This window comes from Pollachius pollachius, assembly GCF_949987615.1.
Source record: "Pollachius pollachius genome assembly, chromosome: 2".
NCBI lineage: Eukaryota > Metazoa > Chordata > Actinopteri > Gadiformes > Gadidae > Pollachius > Pollachius pollachius.
The window spans coordinates 2,526,818-2,548,708 of record NC_136935.1 but is presented as its reverse complement, the minus strand read 5'-3'; the positions used below and the strand labels follow the sequence as shown (position 1 = coordinate 2,548,708).

Below are 21,891 nucleotides of genomic sequence, written 5' to 3'. Positions count from 1 at the left end.
ATTCGGCAGATCAACACCAAGTGGTTGAGGAACATAGTAGTTTCGGTACGTTTATATATATCTAATACTTTTTCGATTTGATTGATTGATGGTGAAGGAGCGATGAGCGTGGACATGGAGAGATTATTGACTTTGTTGACTTAAGGTGAACAAACAATAAGCATACAAGGCTTAGCACATCTCAAATGAGAAATTCAGGGTATGGTGACTTTGAAGAAGGAACTAATGAGGCACTGCACGACTATGAAGAAATAACAAATAGTTTTTTGCAAAAACGTTGCAGCCATTTTTATTGGATCAGTGGTTAAAAGTTGACCAAATCATTTGGCTCAGCATCCATGCTATTTCAGAACTGTTTTGTGCAGTTTGATCAAAATGGAAAATAATCAAAAGAATAGACATCCAACCAATTTTAATGGCCTTTGGCTCACAATCAAAACAAAAAAACAAATGTATTCCGTACCATAAAATAGCCTTTATGTAAAATGCAAGAAACCTTGTTAAGTGCATTATAATAAAACCTCTAACAAGTAATAAAAAAAAAGGATCCATTCTTGTCACTTTTATCTGATAAAAAAATCTTTTTTGCAATGATTATTCTATACAGAACTGGCGATTGGAAAAGAAACTTGAACCATTTTGGCATCCATTCGATAAACATTGCAAAATGACTCCATGAAGCACAGCATAAATTATTATACATATACACCTCCTCCTCATGGTGCCCCATCAAAAGCCCTCTAGTGGACATGCTGTGGTACTGTGGGTTTTTTAAACAAATCTTTGACTCCAAAACCATATCAAATCACCCTAAAATCAGACCCAAAGCTTTAAGGAGGGTCGACAGACAAGTCTGTCGGTACACCCAGCAGTTCACTTTAAATAAGACATCAGTAAAAACGCATGTTGTTCAATGCTTTTACACTTTTACTTTTACAAATGTACCCAATTTAAAGAAAGAGTTTAGAAAATCTAAATCTAAGAAATGTGCTATACATTTTATTTACATCCGAGCTGCCCGAAAAGTAAAAAAGTATAATTATTCACAAATGACTATACAATAATCCTCAACTCACTCGGTCCACAAAACCTTGCGTCTTAATGGATCCTCAATAAGTAAAAAGAGTTACCCAGTGTTTAACAAAGAACAAAAATATAATACATTTAAAGATTCTTGCAATATTATATCGAGTCCTTGTAGTGCAACTACCTAACGTATGTCTTTCTTATGTACAGAAAAAAAGGCCTTTTTAAAAACTAGTAAAAGTCTTTTAAAATATCTCATTTAAAAAGTATCAAGTTTGTGCAGATTATTGCCTTGGAAATTATTCAAAAAGAGAGAGAAGGCACGTGAAGGAGAACCCTGGCCGACTCGCGAGAAGAACCACGACCCACCAGGACCGGGCTTAAGACGGAGCAGGTGAACGGTGTTCAGAGGTGGACCAGACGAGGGGGAAGGCCACACTGGGGACTGCAGTTCAACCAGGGGTCAACCAGGGGTCAACCAGAGGTCAACCAGAGGTCAACCAGAGGTCAACCAGGGGTCAACCAGAGGTCAACCAGAGGTCAACCAGGGGTCAACCAGGGGTCAACCAGGGGTCCACCCTCAGAGGTCGGTCGGAGGGCTTGACGGGGATGGTGGGGTGCAGGGGGGGGGGGGTTGTGCGAGACGACGAGGCAACAGAAACGAAAGGTAAAAGTATTTTGGAGGTTGAAATAAATAAACGTCGGGTCAGACAGACGTGGTGACCCCGTTATTGACCTCGTTCTTGTTGGAGTCCAGGGCCTTGGCGGCGTTCAGGTCGTTGCGGAGGTTCTCCGCCGCCTTCTTCATGGTCTTCAGCTCGCCGGGGTGGGGCGTGGCCCGCCGTTGCAGAGTTCCCTGTGGGGCAGCAAGGGAAGCGTTAGGATAAGAGGGGGGCGCTGACCCCAGACAGGAAGTCTGGGGAGTGACAGCAGGAAGCGCGGGCGGTAGTACAAGTGAAGGGATCCAACATTTAAATAAGGGTTGGTTAGGTTAGTATATTTAAATGGCACGCTCGTGTGGGGAATTCATCAACCTTCCCAGTGCATTGACATGTGCATGCATGTACCCGTGAACTACAAAGCAGATGATAATTGAGCTGTATCTTGTGAGTGACACAATCTCTGGGAGTTCATTTTATTGGATGGTCTATTGTGATTATTTTGGTTCAGATTTTGCATGCAGGCTTGACACTGCTTGTCTTTTCTGAGACAGGGGAAAATAGAACATGGGTAATTTGCATACTACTCTCCATTCATTCCTAAAATACTTTGCTGTAGAATATCATCGGGAGAAGGAAAAGGGTTTAGTACTTGTTACAACTACAATGTAGCTACTGCTCATTGCTCATTGACTGTCTCAAAGGATTTGCAAAATTGATGGTTTGTAATATAGACGGGGCAATTTCAGCTCAACAGGACGATTCAGAACATAATAAATCCATTTAGATGTAAATTATCTTCAAAGCGCTACCTCTCGCACAAGTCTTGACCTTGCGTTTAACACTACCATTATGTTGGGACAATAGTTCCCAAAGACCGCACTTAGCCAGACCAATTCGCTAATAAGTACAGGGGCGGCATCAATGGGCACAGGTAAACCAGCCTCAGGACACAATTGGATAAACCTACAACCAATCAGAGCAACGAAACGTGTGACACGGCAGCGGCAGCCCTCTTGTTTTCTTTGGTAAACACCTCAACGGCGCCCCCATAGGTCCTCTATACTCTACAGTCACCCTATCAAACACACTCTGCATCACACCTGTCCGAGCAAATCAAACAGGAGCCTGCAGGTTAATTTACGCCACGAAAAAACAAAAAGGGATCTTTCCCTCTGCTCAATCAATGTCTTCTCTCGGCACCATTACCAACCTACCACACCATTAGACCCCCCCCCCCCGGTCCCCATCATCTCACCTGGTCGTCTTCGTCGTCCTCGCCGTCCTCCAGGAAGTGGATGGCGCTGGTGCGCTTGGCGGCGTGATCGTCCCAGCCCTCCTCCGCCACGTCGTTCAGACTGGTCAGGCCGCCGAAGCGCGCCAGGTTATCAGCCACTGCGCCAAGAAGAGAAAACACCAATCACACACAAGTACAAACACGCCCTCGAGACGCCAGACCCCGGAGGGGCCAGAGTAGCAGATCTTACATCACAGAACGGATTGGATGACGTCTCGCATCTCTGTGATTACAGCCCCTGGCGGCTGCAGAGGCCGGGCGGGCCTCAACAGATCCTCCGAGACTCGAGGGGAGAACGAGAGAGAGAGAGAGAGAGAGAGAGGATATCTGCTGTCTCATCGCTGGTTCAGATTCGAGCTTAGTCGGAAGAAGCTTATCGCAACGCGACCCACGCCTGGATCCTCAACCCCTCACCCCTTAACCCCTCCACCCGGCCCGCCCTCGGCTGCAGCTAACCCACACCCATCCGAAACCCAACAGGGGTAGAACGAGCTAAATAAAGGGCAGTAGTGGAACCAGGAAGCACATCAATGGGTTTAATGAGAGGCGACACTCTGATCTAAACAGGGGAGCCAGCGCTGTTGTTCTTTGAGTGAGCGTTCAAATGGATTTACAAATGAAGCATTAGACGGCCACACAGCAAAGCCGGCCCCGTAGCTGTTCCTAGAGCCCTCTTCACACGGCTGGGTTTGTGCGCGATGGACGCAGGCCGGGCCTGGCTAAGCTGCTTTCAGTTGTCCAATCAAGTTTCTGAAGGGAGAATAAATCAAAAGGTACACCCAAGGCCTAAGGGAGGGGGGAAGGGGGGTGTTGATATACTATGGTCGCTGTAGGTCCTGTCATTGGTTGGAGAGAGAGATTGAGACAGAGAGGGTTACAGAGGGAGCGAGCGAGCGAGCGAGCGAGCGAGCGAGAGAGAGAGAGCGATGGAGAGGCAGGGGGTGAAATCACAGAGCACAGTGTGATTCCTAGATTCCAGAAGTGATAATTCAAGGGAGGAAAAACCTTTTAGAGAGATAAAAAAGGTCCACAGATGTTCCTGTCAGCCCAGACTTGACACAGAAGATAATTGGAATAGCTCCAAGTCTGTTCTTAGAACGCTGGATGATAATAGTGTTGGCTTGGGCGGTATCACAGCATACCAGGGTATTAAGAAATACCAAAAGTAGGATTCAATACCATGCAAAATACAGCAATCCACTTTCTATTCTACAACTCTTTCTCCCCAACATCCAGGAACATGATTTATATTGTGTGAAAGGTCCCATGAAATGCCGCCAGGTGTGGTGTGATTAGCCGCTACAAGCTGTTTTTGAAATCTTTCCCTTATGACGTCACAGGTGGGCGTGTCCACCTAGATATGTGACGGATAGATGGGCAACGTTTGCTACGGTCCACTGGGTAGGCTGGTGGACTGATCTATCCAGCACAGATCTAGGTGGACACGCCCACTTGTGGGGAAGGGGAGGGGGAAGATTTCTGGCTAACCGCACCACACCTGGCGGCAAGCCATGGGACCTTTAATATGTGTTTCGGCCAGTAAAACGGCCTTTTGGAGGTCGTGCGTGTTCCCTGGAGGACAGCGGTCCACGCACCTTTGGGGTCGGGCTCGCAGGGCTGCTGGGGCAGCAGCACGCAGGTCAGCACCTTCTCCCCGGTGTCGGGGTCCTGGTCGGTCTGGAAGGTGAGCAGGGGCTGGGACTGGTTCTCCGACAGCCACAGGGCCTTGAGCTTCAGCGAGGTCAGAGACAGCGGAAGGTGGGCCAGCCTGGAGGTGGAGGAACGCCGTGTGTAAGGGGGGGGGCGCATTCTGTAGTGGGCTCCGCCTAGCTCAGGAGGTAGAGCCGGTTGGCCGGTAACCTGGAGGTTGCTGGTTCGATCCCCGGCTCCTCCTAGCTGAGTGTCGAGGTGTCCCTGAGCGAGACACCTCGCCCTAAACGCTCCCGACGAGCTGGCTGTCGCCTTGCGTTGTTGACTCCGCCGTCGGGTGTGTGAATGTGTGTATGAACCGTTGTAAGTCGCTTTGGATAAAAGCATCTGCTAAATGTCAATGTTGTGCTGGGTGGATACCCGTTTCCTGGCCGAGCAACACACGGCTAAGCTAAAGGAAGCGATATCACGCAATAGAAAATCGACACAAGCGGGTAAACCACAACCTTAATATGCCACAAAAACCTCACCTACTACAATATGTTGTCTCCAATAGTTGAATTGGGTCGTTTTTGGTTGAACACAGCTCAAGAAATAACACAGAAGCCCAAACAGATGGCTTTACAGCAGAGCCGCACCACGGCGGCTGACAGCCGCACCACGGCGGCTGAGAGCAGCCGGCTGCGCGTCGGGCTGTACCTGTTCCCGGAGACGTCAAACACGTGCAGCTCTGTTGCTTGGCAGATCTCCGAGGGGATCCTGGTCAGCCGGTTCTCCCGCACGCAGAAGACGTTGAGGCTGCTACAGCCTCCGATCTGGGGGGGGGGGGGTGGGGGGAGACACGTGAGGGGCTTGGTGCGCGATGAAGCAGAGAAAGAGGCGGCGACCTGGGACCGTCGACAGGAAGCTTGGAGATTTAAATTTGATTGAGTTGTACAAGTCGATGGTTATTGGAGCTTTCTGTGATCACCATAATAGGCATAGGAAATCCATATAGACATTGTCGCCAATTAAGCTTTTTACCCATTCACTATTGCAGCTGACCCCATTCTAAGGGTCGTTTTTGGCAGACTATAGAGTGGTTAAAGTCTTTGTGGTTTCTTAAATTAAGAATGGGAAGCTAATCAAGTTTCTCAAATTCACATTTTCACAGCCCTTAAAAAAAGATCTTACTTGTCACTACCAGAGGAACTACTTTACATATGACTAAGCGGAACCCAACCTCAGCGAAAGGATTTGACACACTAAAAATTCTGCAGTTAATTGAGCAGGGCCGCATAACTAATACAACCCCATCATAAACATCTAATCTTTAGACACGGGGACAGCAGAGTTAAATGATTGATTTGTCAACCAGATAGAGAGATGCAGTCCGGCATCTGAACCGGCCTTCGTTATCAACCACTAATCCGAGATCGATTATAAATCCATAACAAAGGGTGCCTAGGGTCAAGTTGCAGCATAGAGTACCACACACTCGATACCAAAGACCCACGCTATCGCTGGGATGGTGAAGATATGACGCCATGCGCCCGCCATGGTTCCAGGGAGAGAGAGACACACACACACCGTAAACTCATTACAGGCCAAGTGTGTCCGACTGTTATTCTCTCCTGAACACTGCAGTCTTTGCGGGGCTCAAACACTGGGCCATTGTACCCGCTGGTTAAAAGGCTATTGAGATTACGCTTTAACAGTAAGCTGCGTCCAATTCAACCTACGAGAGGGTTTCTAGAAGAATGCCTGCGCTGAATAGACTGCGATACAATGTGCGCTGAACCAACCCCACTAATAAACAGCACAATGAGAGGAGGACAGAGAAACAATCTAGTGTCCTCGATTCTATTGGAAACACAAACAGCAGTTCTTCAAGTGGTTTTCAGTTGGGGTTGAACAGAAACCGTTGGAATTGTTGTTTTCTGAAATAAAACGGGAAATTTGGATAGAAGCCCTACCTCTTTAGGCAGTGATGTTAACTGATTTCGATCACAGTTGAAGTTGGACAGTTTCTTCAATTTGCCAATACTTCTTGGCAAGCTCTGGAACGAAAGAAAGAAGAGGACGATGAACAGCTGATGGACATGCGACAACACAGAAGGATCATGCACGTGTTCAAACTAATACCGTCCTACTTTGCAAATGCCGCCAAAACGGAGGAAAGAAACGTCAACAGACTGCTCATTTAGATTAAACCTTTTGAAATTGTTTTCTGTCCATACTTTTGCAGAATTTAGCAGGAGGAAATCATTGCCATTATTTCGACTGGCTGTATACATGCTGGAAAATTGCAATTGCAATAAAAAAGAATATCCTCATATTGGGATTATTCGTTCTTATTGATACAATATTAATTATAATGGCATTTAAATAAACTTGAGCTCACTGCAAACATATCTCTCCATCTAGCTTCCACCATCTCAACTTGAAAACTCAAGGATTGAGCACATATTTACTACATGGATGAGACTGTACCTAATGCAAAAGGTATGACCTAATGCATATTCCTCCATAAAACTGAATTAGTGAGGATGACACCTTGATGGCTTGATTGAGATTGGAATGATACTGGTCCAGCGGCCAAATGTACGTCCATACTGTGGGAGAACTGTCTATCTATCTATCAATATCTATGGTTTGTCCCCACCCACCTGCAGATGGTTCTCCGTCAGGACGAGTTCAGTGAGACTCTCACAGTTGCCGATGCCCTCTGGAAGATGCATGAGCCTGTTCTGGTCCACCTTCAGGATGGAGAGCCGTCCTAATTTACCTGCAGAAATAGAAGTAAAGTTGTTACAGCGGGTGACTTAGCAACACACAATAAGAACATGATGCCGCAATAAAATAAATACTCCTTTTACATTGAATAACTTTATATTCTTTGTTTTCCTATTGGAACAAGGTTAATATAAAACTGATATAAAGTATTCCAAGCTCAAGCCTGCACTCACTCGAATCAGTGTTAAGAGGCTTTGTTTTATGAACTGCAAGCGATACGATTGCCTAATAAAATCTAGAACCAACTGTAAATCTGAATCCAAATCAAATATGGTTGAGCTTCAGAAAGCCTTTGTGCTTTGTGAAGTATTGCAATAAGCCCCTTTTAGGGGGTCATGTGTAGTGCAGTAGGTCAAGGCAAGTCCTCAACCTCACCTGAACAGTCATCCCTGAACAACAGGCCTCACTACCTAGCCTCTCCTTTCAGTTCACACTATGACTACAGAGTGAGGAGGAGAGAGAGAGGAAGCGAGGAGGAGGAGGACAGCTCACCGATGCTTTCAGGCAGAGCCTCGATGTGGTTCTGTGAGACCAGCAGGTCTGAGAGCTGCAGAAGACCCCCCAGCTCTTCGGGAAGGTACTCCAGCTTGTTCTCCGACACGTCCAGGCACACCAGGCTCTTCATGCTGCCCACATCCTGGAGGGCAGAGGGTCAACTCAGGACTACAAGGCCATTTTACTCATTGATCCTATCCAGATGACCTGTGCAATATGCAGGCGATCTACGTTGCGTTTATTCTATTTTGTTTACTGTGATGTCTGAAGCTCTAGTGATGAAATCCTGAACTGTACTGTACAGATTTAATCTTGATGAATAGAACGTTGGAAGGGTTATTAATGTCATATTTCCTAAAATCCTATTTAATGTTTAAAGGGTCCAAGAGGGTTGTGATGCCAATGAACAAAGAAAAAAAACAGCACAAATACATTGTGTTCAATGTATTTGTATACATTATGTATACATTAAATCTCCCTGTGTACAGTATAGTATTACAAAGCGTTGAATACTGAAGTCATCTTTTACAAAAACAGCTCAGCCAAAGCCGGCCCCTCCCTAGTTAATCACCGAGGAGGGAAAGGCATATTCTCAGTTGCTATTCTAGGCTGTGAACATTTTGCTCACACCTTCATGTGGCTCCCATAAGTAACTCTCAGAGGCAGTTTCAGCTTGGCTTTTGCAACAACCCCCCAAAAAAACCTTGTATTTTTGTGTTTTAATGACCACACTTGCGTAGCATTAGCTGCAGGTGGAAGAGATGCCTCGACAGCAGCCAACTCACTTCGGAAGAGTAAAAATACACATGTCAGCGCAGACTCACCGCAGGTATAACGGCCAACTGGTTTCCATCAAGCCACAAGTCCTTCAGGCTGACAAGGTGGCCTATTGTTTCAGGCTGTGTGGGAGGACGATGTGTAGGAATTGGAAAGAGGGAAAGAAAAATTAGACGAATGCAGGGGAGGGATGGACCAAGGCATCCATTGGTATTGTGCTGAATTGTTTTAGAGCTATTATTTGAAAGCACTGTTTTGATTTACATTGAGCACAAGACAATGCAAATAAGACAATGCAAACGCAAATGTCTTGACATCAAGTATGTCAAGTGGTAAACGCAGTGCTCAGGGGAGTAAATTCTCTCAATATAAATCTGAGCCAACGGCTGCAATCTATACAAACCTTCTGGTCTCAGACTTACCAAGTTGTATAGCTCGTTATTGCCCAGGTCGAGTTCTTCGAGTTTCTGTAGCTGTGATAGCGACCTGTCGGTAACAAAGAAATAACAGCTCATGAGACCAATTACTATACTTTCCTATCCTCTGGCCACAGGTAAAGACAAGTAGAATATTCATGACTTATATCGACAGGCTTCTAAAATCAGCAGAAATTACATTTTGTACATATTGAGGCACCAGATAAGACCATTTTTCTTTTTCCACACATAGCTGCAAGACAGGTGTGTGTGTGTGTGTGTATGGGGGGGGGGGTAGTGTATATTATGCATAATTCATGAATAAATAAGTAGAGGAAACCGACTGTAATCCGACAATGCTTACTCTGGTAAATATGTCAGCATGTTCTCTCTGAGCTCCAGTGAGACCAGGTTGGCGAGGCTGGGGGGAAAACAGAAGAAAAATAGGATCATGAAATCGTGCTGTTCCTCTGCCGTCATTTAGTGTACTTATTGAATGAGATTTAAATGTCAGTTCGAAAGAACAAAAACAAAAAGGGAGGCAGACACGAAATCTGAAATTTTCCCCTGGTAGTAGATATGAAGATTGTAGGAAGGGGGCCCAAGGTGTGTCAGTCCCACTTGTTCCAAAGTCCGGTCCAGCATAAACAACCGCTTCCAGACAACCATCAGGACATCCAATGGCCTCCAGCCGGTAGCATGAGTTCGGCGTAAATTTGCGCGCAGTGTAGTTATAACGCAATCGTTCACTAAGTCAGCATTAACTCAAATGTGGTGTAACCACGCCTGGCCTCTATGACGTTCTGATCTTTTCCCCAAAGCAGTATTTCACATCAATTTATTGCCGTTTATGCAATGACAGATAAGAACAGATTATCTTGTCCAAGAAGGTTCTCAAACTCTGCCCTGCCCAGCGTTGGCAACTTCCGTTTAGGGACGACTGTGGGGTAAAAGGCTCTGACAGGGAGGCTCGGAGAGCCCTGCTCTGCATGTACCACGGGAATAAGCCAGAAAAATACAAGTCAAGACTTAGCGGAGGATTACCACAATCTCGTACATTTGAACATTGTTTTTAATCTAACTTGCATGCACAATTTCTGATGGCCTTAACGAGACTGACAGTCTATCCCAGGGGCCGGTGGTCACAACACAGGGTCACTGGGCTAGGGATTACTGCAATGATTCTAGTAAAAACTGTCTGCCGTTTGGCTTCAGCGTTGGTTCGAATAGATTAAATAACTCAAAACGCCCAACAGCGTCAACAAACTGTTTTTATTTTAACCAATGCTGACGGTGACTAAACCCCAGTAGCAACAATCGGTTTAGGGAACTGGGAATATGAAATATTTATCTCTCACACACACACACACACACACACACACACACACACACACACCTGACAGCAGAGTTCACGGCTGTCTCAGTATAAATGTCACACCCCACCCCCCCTGAACGTATTTTTCCCGACTGCGCGATGGTTTTTATTACGCTGCCTCTTTGGGAGACAGAAGGCACTAACTCAAGGCGTTATGTAAGGCCGACACGGGACACATGCCGTACCATGAGGGAAGAGGAGCTGACGAGATGTACGACTCTCAGACACATTCCCGCTGTCCCAGAGTCTGTCCCCAACCTGCTTCTTCCATTCTTTCACTTTATTGCCCCACCTCCCTCTCTCTGTCTGTCTGTCTCTGTCTCTCTGTCTGTCTGTGTCTGTCTGTCTCGCTCCCCACGTCTCACTCTCCGTCTCTATCTCCCTGTCTCTAGTCACTCCCCTTCTCTGTCAGTCTTCCTTGCGGTCTGTCTTTTCTCTGTCTGTCTGTTTCTCTCTACCCACCAAATCTTGCATGACTCACATGCAAATGATGCAAAACCCTGTGCCAAATTACACACATGGTAGGGCTTTATCTCACCGTTCTCATCCCTAGAAGACAAAGACGGTTTGCATGGACAAGAATGATCAGCAGCATTTAAAATTATTAATTAAACTAAAGTGCCACGGGTGATCGATTAATATATTATATATTAACAATGCCCAAAGTGATAAGGTAAATAAGGTTTAAATATGTTCTGATAAGTTATAGCATCATTTATGAGGTTTAAGACCTACATTGTTAGAGTAGCTCAAAATAAACATACCAAAAGAAAAACAACACTAAGATGTTTCCCCTCAGTGGATACCAGGCAATCTTTTTAATTGAGTCAAAATTTTCCCTTTAACATTTACCAACAGTGATATACATCTATGCTTTCTTTTTTTCTTTATTCATAATACAAATGTTGTCTTTGTTGTAAACTTGAAGTGAGGGTCTGATGGGTAGCATAAGCCTTGCAATTAAATTTGATTCCAAACTAATCTTCTATGTGAACCGACAATTCTGACCAGACAAGAAGGCTTAAGCTGGCTTTAGCACAGACAATATCAAGGTAATACAAAGAAGAAATTAATCTGATTTCCTGGGAAAACCGGAACAATAATATGACCGATATCCCTCAATGTCCCTTAGAAGAATTATTAAAGATTGGATTTGATACGTAGCCAAATTCAAAACAGTAGTATAGTATCATAACCCGCTTAGCCCGGTTCTTAGAGGTACACTTATGATCAAACCAGAAGCATTTAGGGTTGTCCGTCAGTGAATGTTATCCTACATGGTAGAATAACGAACAGATTTAATTATCCTTCTTCCTGCTGTCTGTCTTTGTATACTAAAGTTCTTTTCTGGCCGAGTAGGAAACTAGTAGTGACTCAGAAGTTGATGACAGAACAAGATGACAGAACATTCGTAACAAACTGTTTGGTACGGCTGTTCAATCTCACAACTGTCAAACTCCCAATCCAGCGTAGCTACAACAGAACCATAATATCAAACAATAGTACACCCATTGTAAACCACTGTATTATCCTCATCACATATTTTACAAACCGCTTTTTTGCTTTTCCAAACCATTTCATTTGTCTACTTTATATGAATACTAAACAATGTAGGATATTGGGATAATGAAACATGCAATTGTAGCCTTGGGCTTTTTCTGCACCATAATAATGTATTCATTTATTTCAGTTGAGGAAAAATTGCTGTAGCGATACATTCATACAACTGTAGCAATAACTACTTATATGAATAGTGTAAATACTTACTTTCCGATGTTCTCTGGTAGGGCCTGTAATGAAATATCATTGATGGAAAGGCATGTTAAGTTCCGTAGCTCTGGAAAGCTCTCGGGTAGTCTGCAACAAAACAAAAAGAACAAAACAAAAATGACTAATTGTACTCGAATAAGATGGCTGGAAACTTTGTGTGAAATATTTATCATGAGCACAACATCCACTACAACATTGAAGAGAACTTCACTCATTGCCTCAAGCATGTATCTAGTCTCACAAAAAAATATTTTGAATTATTTCGTTTGATGAGGTCCTTAAATTCACAGAATTCTGAAAGCGTCCCATCAACAAGGTGACTTTGTGCATCAACAGATATCTCCATGTGACTATCATATACATTTAGACAGCTTCTCTTCCACAATAAACCTTATAGCAAAAAGAAAATCATCCAACCCTAAACCTAGCACATCAAATATACGCAAAACACCTCACTACTAAATCTAGAAGGACTCCCGCTTTGTGCACGTTAAGCCGACTTCATAGTGTGGTGATTATCGTCATCGCAACACCCTGAGTGGGTCTAATACCGCGTGCGATCATGCCTTGTGTTTTCTGCCTTCCAAGCGGAGGCATGTGCGGTGTGGCCCGACCCCTGCTGAGGTGCAAATTAGGCTAAACCCCGACCAAACAACAGATAGATCCCGCCGTGGCAAACGTTTACCAGCCTCCAGCGCATTGTGTGTATTTAAGGACCTGCTGGATTATCGAAGGTGAGCTACACAGGGAAAAATCTAAGAAAAAATAGACACTAAATGAACAATAAATAGGTTATCAGTTGTACTAAATGCACTGTTCGATAAGGAGAGAAAAATTTAGTTTTTTTAATACATGTAAGTAATAAAGTAAAGTTCCATAGAGTATAATATCATCAAGTAGACTACCTTTGTAAAGGGTTTCCACTGAAGTCTGCTACTTGGAGGGCTTTGCAGTAGGAGATGGTGTCTGGAATTTCCATTATATCTACATGAAAGAAAAAGAAAGAAAGATGATGTCAAATTTCGTCAAATCTTTTCCAACATAAAACATTTCATAACACTTTAAACTATCTGAGAAGCCGTTTACATTGGACTTCAGCTAGGCCTTACTTCACCATGTCTTTTTCTTATTCTGGGCTGATGTGAGCAAAAGACTGTGGACCCGAATGGTAACTAAACACACACCCATGAACACTGCAAAGAATATTAAGACCTAGCAAAAGCACAAACACTTGCACTTTCCTTTTCTCTCATTTCAAGTCCTTGGACTCCATATGACATGATAAAGCAGGCAAAAACAAACTAGTAGAGACACAGTATTTTTTTAGCATTCAAGATAAGATCCTGCTTCGCGGCCATAACTCTGAACAGTGCACGCACAAAACCAACCCAGCCAAACAACCCAGGTTTAAAATGTTTTTTAGTGCGCACGGAATAAACAAAATGCTGCAGGCCGCAGGTGTTATTTTAACGCTCGGCAAACTTGCCACAAACCGAACACATTGAGTCCAAACACAGTATGTTATTTATATATCGGTGTGTGTATGTCACCCCTACCGTTCCTAGACACGTCTAGCTCAACCAGCTGCATGAAGTTTGCAATCTCTGGCGGAAGCCTCTGGATCTCATTGTCGCTCAAGCCAAGCTTTCTCAGTTTTATCAGCTGGAAGAATGGCTGAAAAAGACAAACATTGAAATAGAGTTGAAAATATGTACGCACGAACCCAACGGGGGTCGTTCTTCCCACACACTCACAGTATTTCTTTGGAAAAAAACAAACATTTGTAAACGCAGTAGTAGCAGTATTGTCGTTCAATAATCAAATATGCCCTCAGCTTAATGTTTAATGAGCTTACAATAATGACAAATACAATCAATACAACAATATTTCAGCCTTACTCATCAGATAAACTCATCCGTGAACAACTAACAGCTATACACTTGTAGTTATATAGTTGTCTACTTGTCACTGTATTGGGTTCAAATGCACAATGACTTAGTGTCATTGTATAAATAATTAATTACTGAAGATGAACTGTTATGGAAAGCATCATATCTGTTTGTTTTGAAAGGGATTGCATGTGTTGGACCCACTAATGCAGAGAAGACGTGTGCTTTGTTTATGGAAGCCTAGTTAACTTGTAACGTATTACGATAGGCATGACTGCACACGCACTGTGGTTACCCAGAGGCCAATACCGATTATGATCGTATAGTTTCAATTTTTTTTATTTTGAGCTACTAAGTATCAAGTGTTGTTTTGCCCAGAATTGCCCCAACTCCTAACTAAACAGCTTATCTTGCACCATCAAATAACCTTCAACAGAAACACTCCTTGGGATTCTACAGACCTAAAAACATGTACCAGAATATGTATAATTTAAATGAGTATTGCACACATCGAGTCAGTCCAAGTGAAATGTATTTCTACCACCCTAAAATCCAGATTAAGTAACATTAAGGCTGTTCTTGGTCAGAACAAACCTTTCCTTAGTTTGTTATTCAAGCAGTTCTGGATTAAGTTCCTTGGTTCTGTGTTCTGTGACCTAGGGTTCAACGCTCAGCTTTGGATCCTTCTAAACACACTGCCAAGGGGTTGGATTCATACCGTTTCAGACCCTGACTGGTGGTCCCTTCAACATAACGCATTCCCTTCTTCGACAGCCGTTTACTAGCTAGTCTGCCTCTGCTATTTAAGCCCTCCTTCTTGGATGATGTGGCTCTTCAGCATGAAAACATACCGCTTAGTTTTTTTTGCGGTTATTAGGTCAATATTTAGTTACCAGTTGTTTGTGTCGACTGCACTTCTGTTCAAAAATGCATCTTGGTGTGTATAAGACAGTTGTTCCTAGGAAGTTCTTCTTGGAAAATGTAACAGTCGTGACCGTTTGAGATAAAATAACTCATTCCCTTCTTTGATAGCCGTTTACTAGCTAGTCTGCCTCTGCTATTTAAGCCCTCCTTCTTGGATGATGTGGCTCTTCAGCATGAAAACATACCGCATAGTTGTTTTTGCGGTTATTAAGTCAATATTTAGTTACCAGTTGTTTGTTTCGACTGCACTTCTGTTCAAAAATGTGTCTTGGTGTGTATAAGACAGTTGTTCCTAGGACGTTCTTCTTGGAAAATGTGTCTATCGTGACCGCTGGAGATATGCAACATAAATAAAAATCATGATGGGCTTCCTTCGGTCACCTGCCAATTCCAGTGTTCGAGATCACAATGTTTTGGTCTGAACATCTTTTGCCCCTGACATCCCACCCCAGCCTCCTCCTGCCTGTGGGAAGAACCCATTGCAGTGTCTCCATTCCAACCAGGCCTTCCTATCATCTGGAGACAATATGCACAATGCCTACTGAAACCAAACAGGACATCTTCTGATCACTGCAATAATAAACTGGTCCTTGATATCTCCCAAAAGAAAGATGTTGGCGACGGGTCACACAAAACAACTTTGTGTAATTCAGTTTGTCTTTCCAAGAAAGATTAAACAGTCTCTTTCACTATACACGCTGTTCAATGCGGCCTAAGATTTGTTTTAAGCCTAACGATTTTTCTGGTTTCTAGGCTATATGCAATATGTCACGGAATCAATGCAAACCTTGTGATTCGCTGATTCAAAAAAACCTTTTTTAGTTTCTCAATCCCCGATTTTCAAACCTGAATCCAACAAATCATCTCAAAGTAAAAGTATCGCTTCTCTGTCCCATCGGACGGCATTTATCGGGATGTGAATCAAATAGTGCTTGAAAGGAGAATTGCATATACCTGTATCTAGTGTCTACTAATCTCTTCCACACATTGATCTCACAAAAATCTGGACAATTGTTTATGTTCACATTGGTATACTCTCTTCAAAGTCATGACAAAGGGACACCGGCGGGGAGGCGTGTGTGGATGTACGGAGCTCTGTCTCGGACGTGGTTGATGTTGATTGCGCCGTCGAATAGAGGGATACGCTTCCCCGACACCAATAGTATAATACCACGTGTGTGAAGCATTTATAATACAAAATTGCAAATTTTAAACACCCCTACATGACTGTAGGCTACTAAAAAAGAATAACAAAGTTGCCCTGGGGGGGGTAACACACATTCTTTTTAATGTCCTACTGTTTGAATTCCAGCTGAAACGGGGATCAGCTGGAATGGAAGCCCAATGAAGTCCAATGTTTCGTTCATAAACTTGTTTCACTGTGTGAAAAACTCCTTAAATAAAGCCCAAACAACAATGATATTGTATATGTATATGCTACCTTGGATGAACAGTTGAATGGGCTGAGGTTGTCAAACTGAATTTGAAAATTTAGCCCATATGCAACAGGGTTGATGGGTCTACGCCACATCACAGGAATCAAATAGTAAACATATTACGCGTCAGCCATGTCCATTGCCAGATCAAGTTTGTTAAGACTGTTAATAAACCTCTATATTCTATTTATGTCACGTTTTCTTACAAGAAAGCCCATGAAAATAACATTCAAGCCTATGGGCTAAATAATGATATATTATAAAGATAATTTAAATATAGTACTAGGTTGTATATAGGGTCTGTGTGGCAGCACTGCTTTTATAACCTGGCTTCCAGAACACCTCAGCAATCTGTATCGGCCACTTGGGGCATCATTAGTGCATCACTGGTACTCATCTACCGGTAAGTACAATGCCTAGATATTTGAGGTGATTCCCAGAAACAGGTAGATTAGAAACAGCTTTTATCTGTACAGGCCATCTGAGTGAATCATGAAACATGTTGGATCTAGTCTTGGTTGAATTAAAAAAGGAAGAAGACAATGACAAGAGACGTTTGATTATTGTAATGTGGTTCTATCGGCTATCGTTTTTAGGAAAGGCTTTTGTCATTACTCTATTAGCGTTAGACGAACCCGTTCTTCCTGTTATACTGTCATTCGTCACACCCATAGCCGTCATCCTGTCTGACAAAACAACTAAAATGGACTCTCACCTGGTTGCTGAACAATAGCCCCATAAACCTTTGTCTTGACACACGAGTCAAAGAGCCATCTTCAGTCTGAGCCGGTTGACCTTCACCAATGGGTTTTTGAGCATACCATTACAAATAATGCTGTAAACTCTTGTTGAGTGTGATTAAATGTAATAAACAATTTATTTAAAGTTATACAAGGCCAAAAGAAAAAAAAGAAAACACTGTCTCCAATATGTTTTTGGTATAAACTGTGTTCTGCACTAGCCTTATGTTAATAGACATAGGTGTGTTGTTAGGAGGGTAAATAGAAAGGGCTGGGTGTACAAAAAAGTGCAACCACGAGTTACTAATTAAACAAATATATTACATATAACTCCTCAACAGCGATATGTAGGCTGCACACCACACACACACAGTGTGTAACCTCCAAGCCTACACGCGTTACACAATATCACAGTCATCTACAGTCATACAAACAGCATTCCTGGGTGCTGGAGTGAATTTCAAGCACTAACTTTCCAAACCATGTCAAAGGACTTTGTGGCTAATCATCAGGGATAACAAATCAATCAAAACGTGATTCAAGGCTAATCCGACTACAGTGCTTCGTAGGAAACGGTTTGTTTATTCAAAACAGAGGGCAAGGAGGAGTGAGCAAGCCCCAGAGGAACCGTAAACCCCCAGGGCTGTTTACGGTGTTCTGTCGTTGAGTGTGTGCCAAGAAGCCAAGCGGTTTTTAAAACAGATAACGAGGTCTGGTTATTTCCGAATTTGCTTCATGAAATAAATTGTCCCATTATCTAGTAGTTGAGGTCGTAATTGGGAAGTATACTCTGACAGTTCCCTTTATTTGATGCTGTTAAGGGAAAAGTAGGCCCTTAGTAAATAAAAAAGCTTGGTCGATTCCTCTTGTTAGGTTGAAGGACTAGGCCAAATCAGACTTTAAAATAGCTTTTTGTTATGTAGGCTACACTCTTAGCCTACATTAGAGATGAATGGTGTGGAGGAGGTATTCATTTTTCAACTGATACAAGGTGAGGCTGGCTAGTTGCATATGGCAACTCGCCCTTTGTTTAGGCTGCTCTGTATAAAATAATTAGTAAACACATAGAAACCAGGTTAATGTCATGCAAATGGACCAAAAGGCTAGAAGGAAATCTTTGAACGAAGACACTAAGGATTTTGTGTGCCTGTTTAGGACTTAATGTAAACGTGAGTTCCAGGGGAAAAAAAAAAGGGTTGAGTAGTAAAAAGACAAAACAATGTTGAATAAAAAAGGTATCAAGACCAGCCCTGGCCAATTAGGCAGAAATATTATAAAACCGGACGCATATTTCCGGTTCAACCTGAATGGTGAATAGATAAAAGACAGTTGAAATTCAAATAAGTCCAACAGGACAGGTGAAAATTCAGACCCATTTACCGTAACCGTTCTAAAGATAGGCTTTCTTCATCCCCAACCTGCTGATCAAATGATGGTTCTTCATGATGAAGTGATTAATAATGATGACAGAACAGAAGCATTCCTGAGTGATGCTACTGCTATGGGCTCAACTAAATCAATAACCACACTGATCATAACAACACGCGCGTAGAACGAGTTCCCTCCTGAACCAGCGTACCTGGAGGGAGACACAACTCGGCCAGAGAACAGAGCATTGAGCTGGAGTCATTTAAAGGTTTATCCAATTGGACGCGTCTTGGGTTCACTCTGAATGCCGTAGACGACATTATGTCCACGCTGGGTAGCACAATAAACAATGGCCTGCTTTGTTGTCCTGCCAGGATTCCCTTGTTCTCTTTATCTCAAACATACTGGTGAAATGTATTAAAAAATAACTGGGATATGGGTCCACGATGCACATTGCACAACAGCATGCTTTTGTAGTCGTCAGCTACTTAAAATGATCATAAACACTGCAAGAAAAAAACCTGGGCCTGACCCAAAAGCTAATGTGTTCCAACTGCAGTATGAGACAGGTGCCAATGGATATTCCTTGCACCCTGAGGTGTAGGCTACAAGAAAACCCAGGAGCAACAGGATGACACGTTATCCCCGGAAGGTAAGGAGGAAACACTACACGCGTCTGCAAATATGACAATATGACACTTTGGGAATCATAATGTCAACTCTGACGGACAAATGAACACCCATTACATATATTACTTGATATAAAAGTTGTAAAGCTCTATATTATAATTGTTTCTACACAGATTATGGCCTATAGATTCCAGTCCAATACAATTGTGAAAGGGATGGTATACTAAACAGATACACTGGTTCACTTAACGTTAATTGGGTTTCAGATGCTCTTGTGAAGTAAGTTACTGCAAAGGCACAAGGTAGGTTTTCCACCTCTACTTTTCATTAGAGGATAGACAGGTTTCATCAGTCCTGTTAGGATAGGGCTTGTGTCAATTGGATTAAACCCAATTAGCCCAAGCCCTATCCCAACATGACTTGGGTTTCATGAGGTCAGGTGAGTTGATCCAGCATTCCCTTATCCCACTCCTGCCGCTGATGGGGAAGTACCGTAAAACGGGCCAACTTTTGGATGCAGGTGACCACACTCGCATACAAGATTGGGACATTATCAAATCACAAAAAGGTTCAAAAGCAAGTTGTCCCCCATCAGAAGAGTGCGTTCTGCTTATAAGCCTGTTCGGTTGTTCAGTCAGGCTGCTCTGACAATAGGTCAGGGCTTATCAATGCATTAAGACCCAACAGCTTAGAACACAAAAGGGTAAACCACTGCAAAAACAGAACCAGAAATGCATGGGTAAAAGACTCGGGACAGATGAATCAACTGCATCGTTTGGCCATAAGGATCGACCACAACCCTAGCATCCACACAATTACACAGGACAAGCTTGCAAACAAACTGAATACAGTCCTCTTCTAACTCAAAATGATCCTCTCAAATTAAAAAACAGTTACGGACAGCGTGCACAAGTTGGGTACATACAGCGTCGTCAGCAGCAGACATTCAACGGCTTGGCTTTTGTGGCAGAATAGGCCTGTCAAATGCCAAAGCCCCTGCACAACAAACACCAGCATTATCCGACCGGAATTTGAGTAAGCTCAAACAGGTAGGAAGTGACTCGGACAGATGCCACGCATGCTAAAATGTCTAAAGTGTATGAGAGAGACAGAAAGGGTTTCAACGGCCAGACTCGTGAATAGCAGGGTGACAAACTGTCCCATATGGGGACGTGCTATTGTAATGTACATCTCAGGACAGAGTTCCTCTGAGTTACAGCCAGCTCCAATTGAGTTAGAAAGGACTATATAACGAGCCAATTGAGATAAACATCGCTATGGCTCGAGTACCATACGGGTCAAGAGGGCAGGTGGAACCAGGTGGGACACTTTGACAGGCTATAGTGCGCGTACCTTGCTGACCTTGCGTAATTGTTGTCCCTGGTTCCCACGAGATTCAGATCAGGACATTGCTAACCCGTTGAAATTAAGTGACCGTGTACCAAATGCATGAACGAATACATGTTTACTGACAACGTTTTACATCATTACAATTAGTTTTCTGCTTACCTTGGGCAGGTCTCGGAGTTGATTGGCATCCAACAACAGCTCCTCCAGACTCCGGCCGTAGCGGTAAATCTCATCGGGCACATACAGCAGGGAACAGTGGCGTTTATCGATCGTCTCGACGTGACGGTTGCACCGCCACAGGGGTATACAGTGAAACATCACGGGGTGATGGATGGCAGAGCCGCTCTGAAAACCGTCGTGCCCGTGCGTTGGACAGGAAGGATGCAACAGATTGTTTGTCTGGCTGAAGGTGGTTCCAAAAGTAAAATTCCGCACGAACTAAGCTTTCTCGACACGATCGCGGCTAAAAGTCGAGCGGCGAGTGGTAAACATCGAAACGCAATCTCACCGAGCGTAAATAAATCGCACTGCCAGCGAGGTCGCAGCGAGCACTCGTCGTTCACTTACTTTTTGGTTTGTTTGTAGGCACCTGCTTTTTTTGTTCGTTCGCGTCTTCGCTGCGTTGCACACGCCACGGACACACATGGATCAACTTTCAATCCCCCTTATCCAAAAATATTAGCCGCATCTTAGTTTCGATAGAGGGTCGCGTTTCTCGTTTTCCTAGTGCCAGAGTTAATTTCCTCCCAGTCCGGATTCTGACCCGGAACATTCCCTCCCTCATTCCAATCCTACGTCATCTGCCAGAGTGCTCCTCCCTCTCCCGGTATTATTCCTCCCCTTCCTCTCTCTCCAAGCCCGCCTGCTGTCACCCAAAGCCTGTGACACGTTTGCGTGGGCAGATAGTTTGATATCCAACGACAACGAAATCATCATCCACCAAAATGCATCAATGTTGAATTTTGATTTTAGTAAAAACTCTTCGTAGAAGGGCCATTTCGCATACATAATGTGACCCCGGTCTCGATGAGGTCAGATTTGATGGTTAAATCTGATCTATTCGCAGTAGCCTATCTACAACTTGAACGGCTGTTGCTAGAACCTGAACGACATGCATTCAACCACTTGGTGCCTAATTGAAAGCAAAATTACACAAGCATGCTTTGTTGTTCTTGAATAGGCTGCCACTTAAATTCCCGCTTCGTACCCGTTTTCCTCCGTTAGTGTTTTTTATTGCAGTTAACTTGACCGCTAAAGTGGTACAGAATGCAGGATAGAGTATTCTGTGCAGGCAGAGTAGATGTCAATTATAAT

General features: G+C 43.5%; 1 protein-coding gene across 1 annotated transcript; it reads right to left on the bottom strand.

The window, feature by feature from the left end:
• Positions 1-269: 269 nt before the first annotated feature.
• On the bottom strand, positions 270-21,333 carry lrrc1 (leucine rich repeat containing 1). The gene is made up of 14 exons (XM_079730673.1): positions 20,737-21,333; positions 13,797-13,914; positions 13,146-13,224; positions 12,238-12,327; positions 9,460-9,516; positions 9,102-9,165; positions 8,727-8,801; positions 7,900-8,044; positions 7,281-7,399; positions 6,588-6,671; positions 5,332-5,447; positions 4,578-4,750; positions 2,944-3,080; positions 270-1,882 (listed from the first exon to the last, which is right to left on the bottom strand). The coding sequence occupies exons 1-14, from the start codon at positions 20,893-20,895 to the stop codon at positions 1,733-1,735; spliced, it is 1,566 nt and encodes a 521-aa protein (XP_079586799.1). The 5' UTR covers positions 20,896-21,333; the 3' UTR covers positions 270-1,732.
• Positions 21,334-21,891: the final 558 nt, after the last annotated feature.

Excerpts from the sequence above, each read along its gene's own strand:
- lrrc1 (XM_079730673.1), bottom strand. The coding sequence starts at position 20,895 with ATGTTTCACTGTATACCCCTGTGGCGGTGCAACCGTCACGTCGAGACG. Across the intron at positions 13,915-20,736 it reads AACTCCGAGACCTGCCCAAG|CCATTCTTCCAGCTGATAAA; the intron begins GTAAGCAGAAAA and ends TGTCTTTTTCAG. Across the intron at positions 1,883-2,943 it reads AGGACGACGAAGACGACCAG|GGAACTCTGCAACGGCGGGC; the intron begins GTGAGATGATGG and ends GCTGCCCCACAG.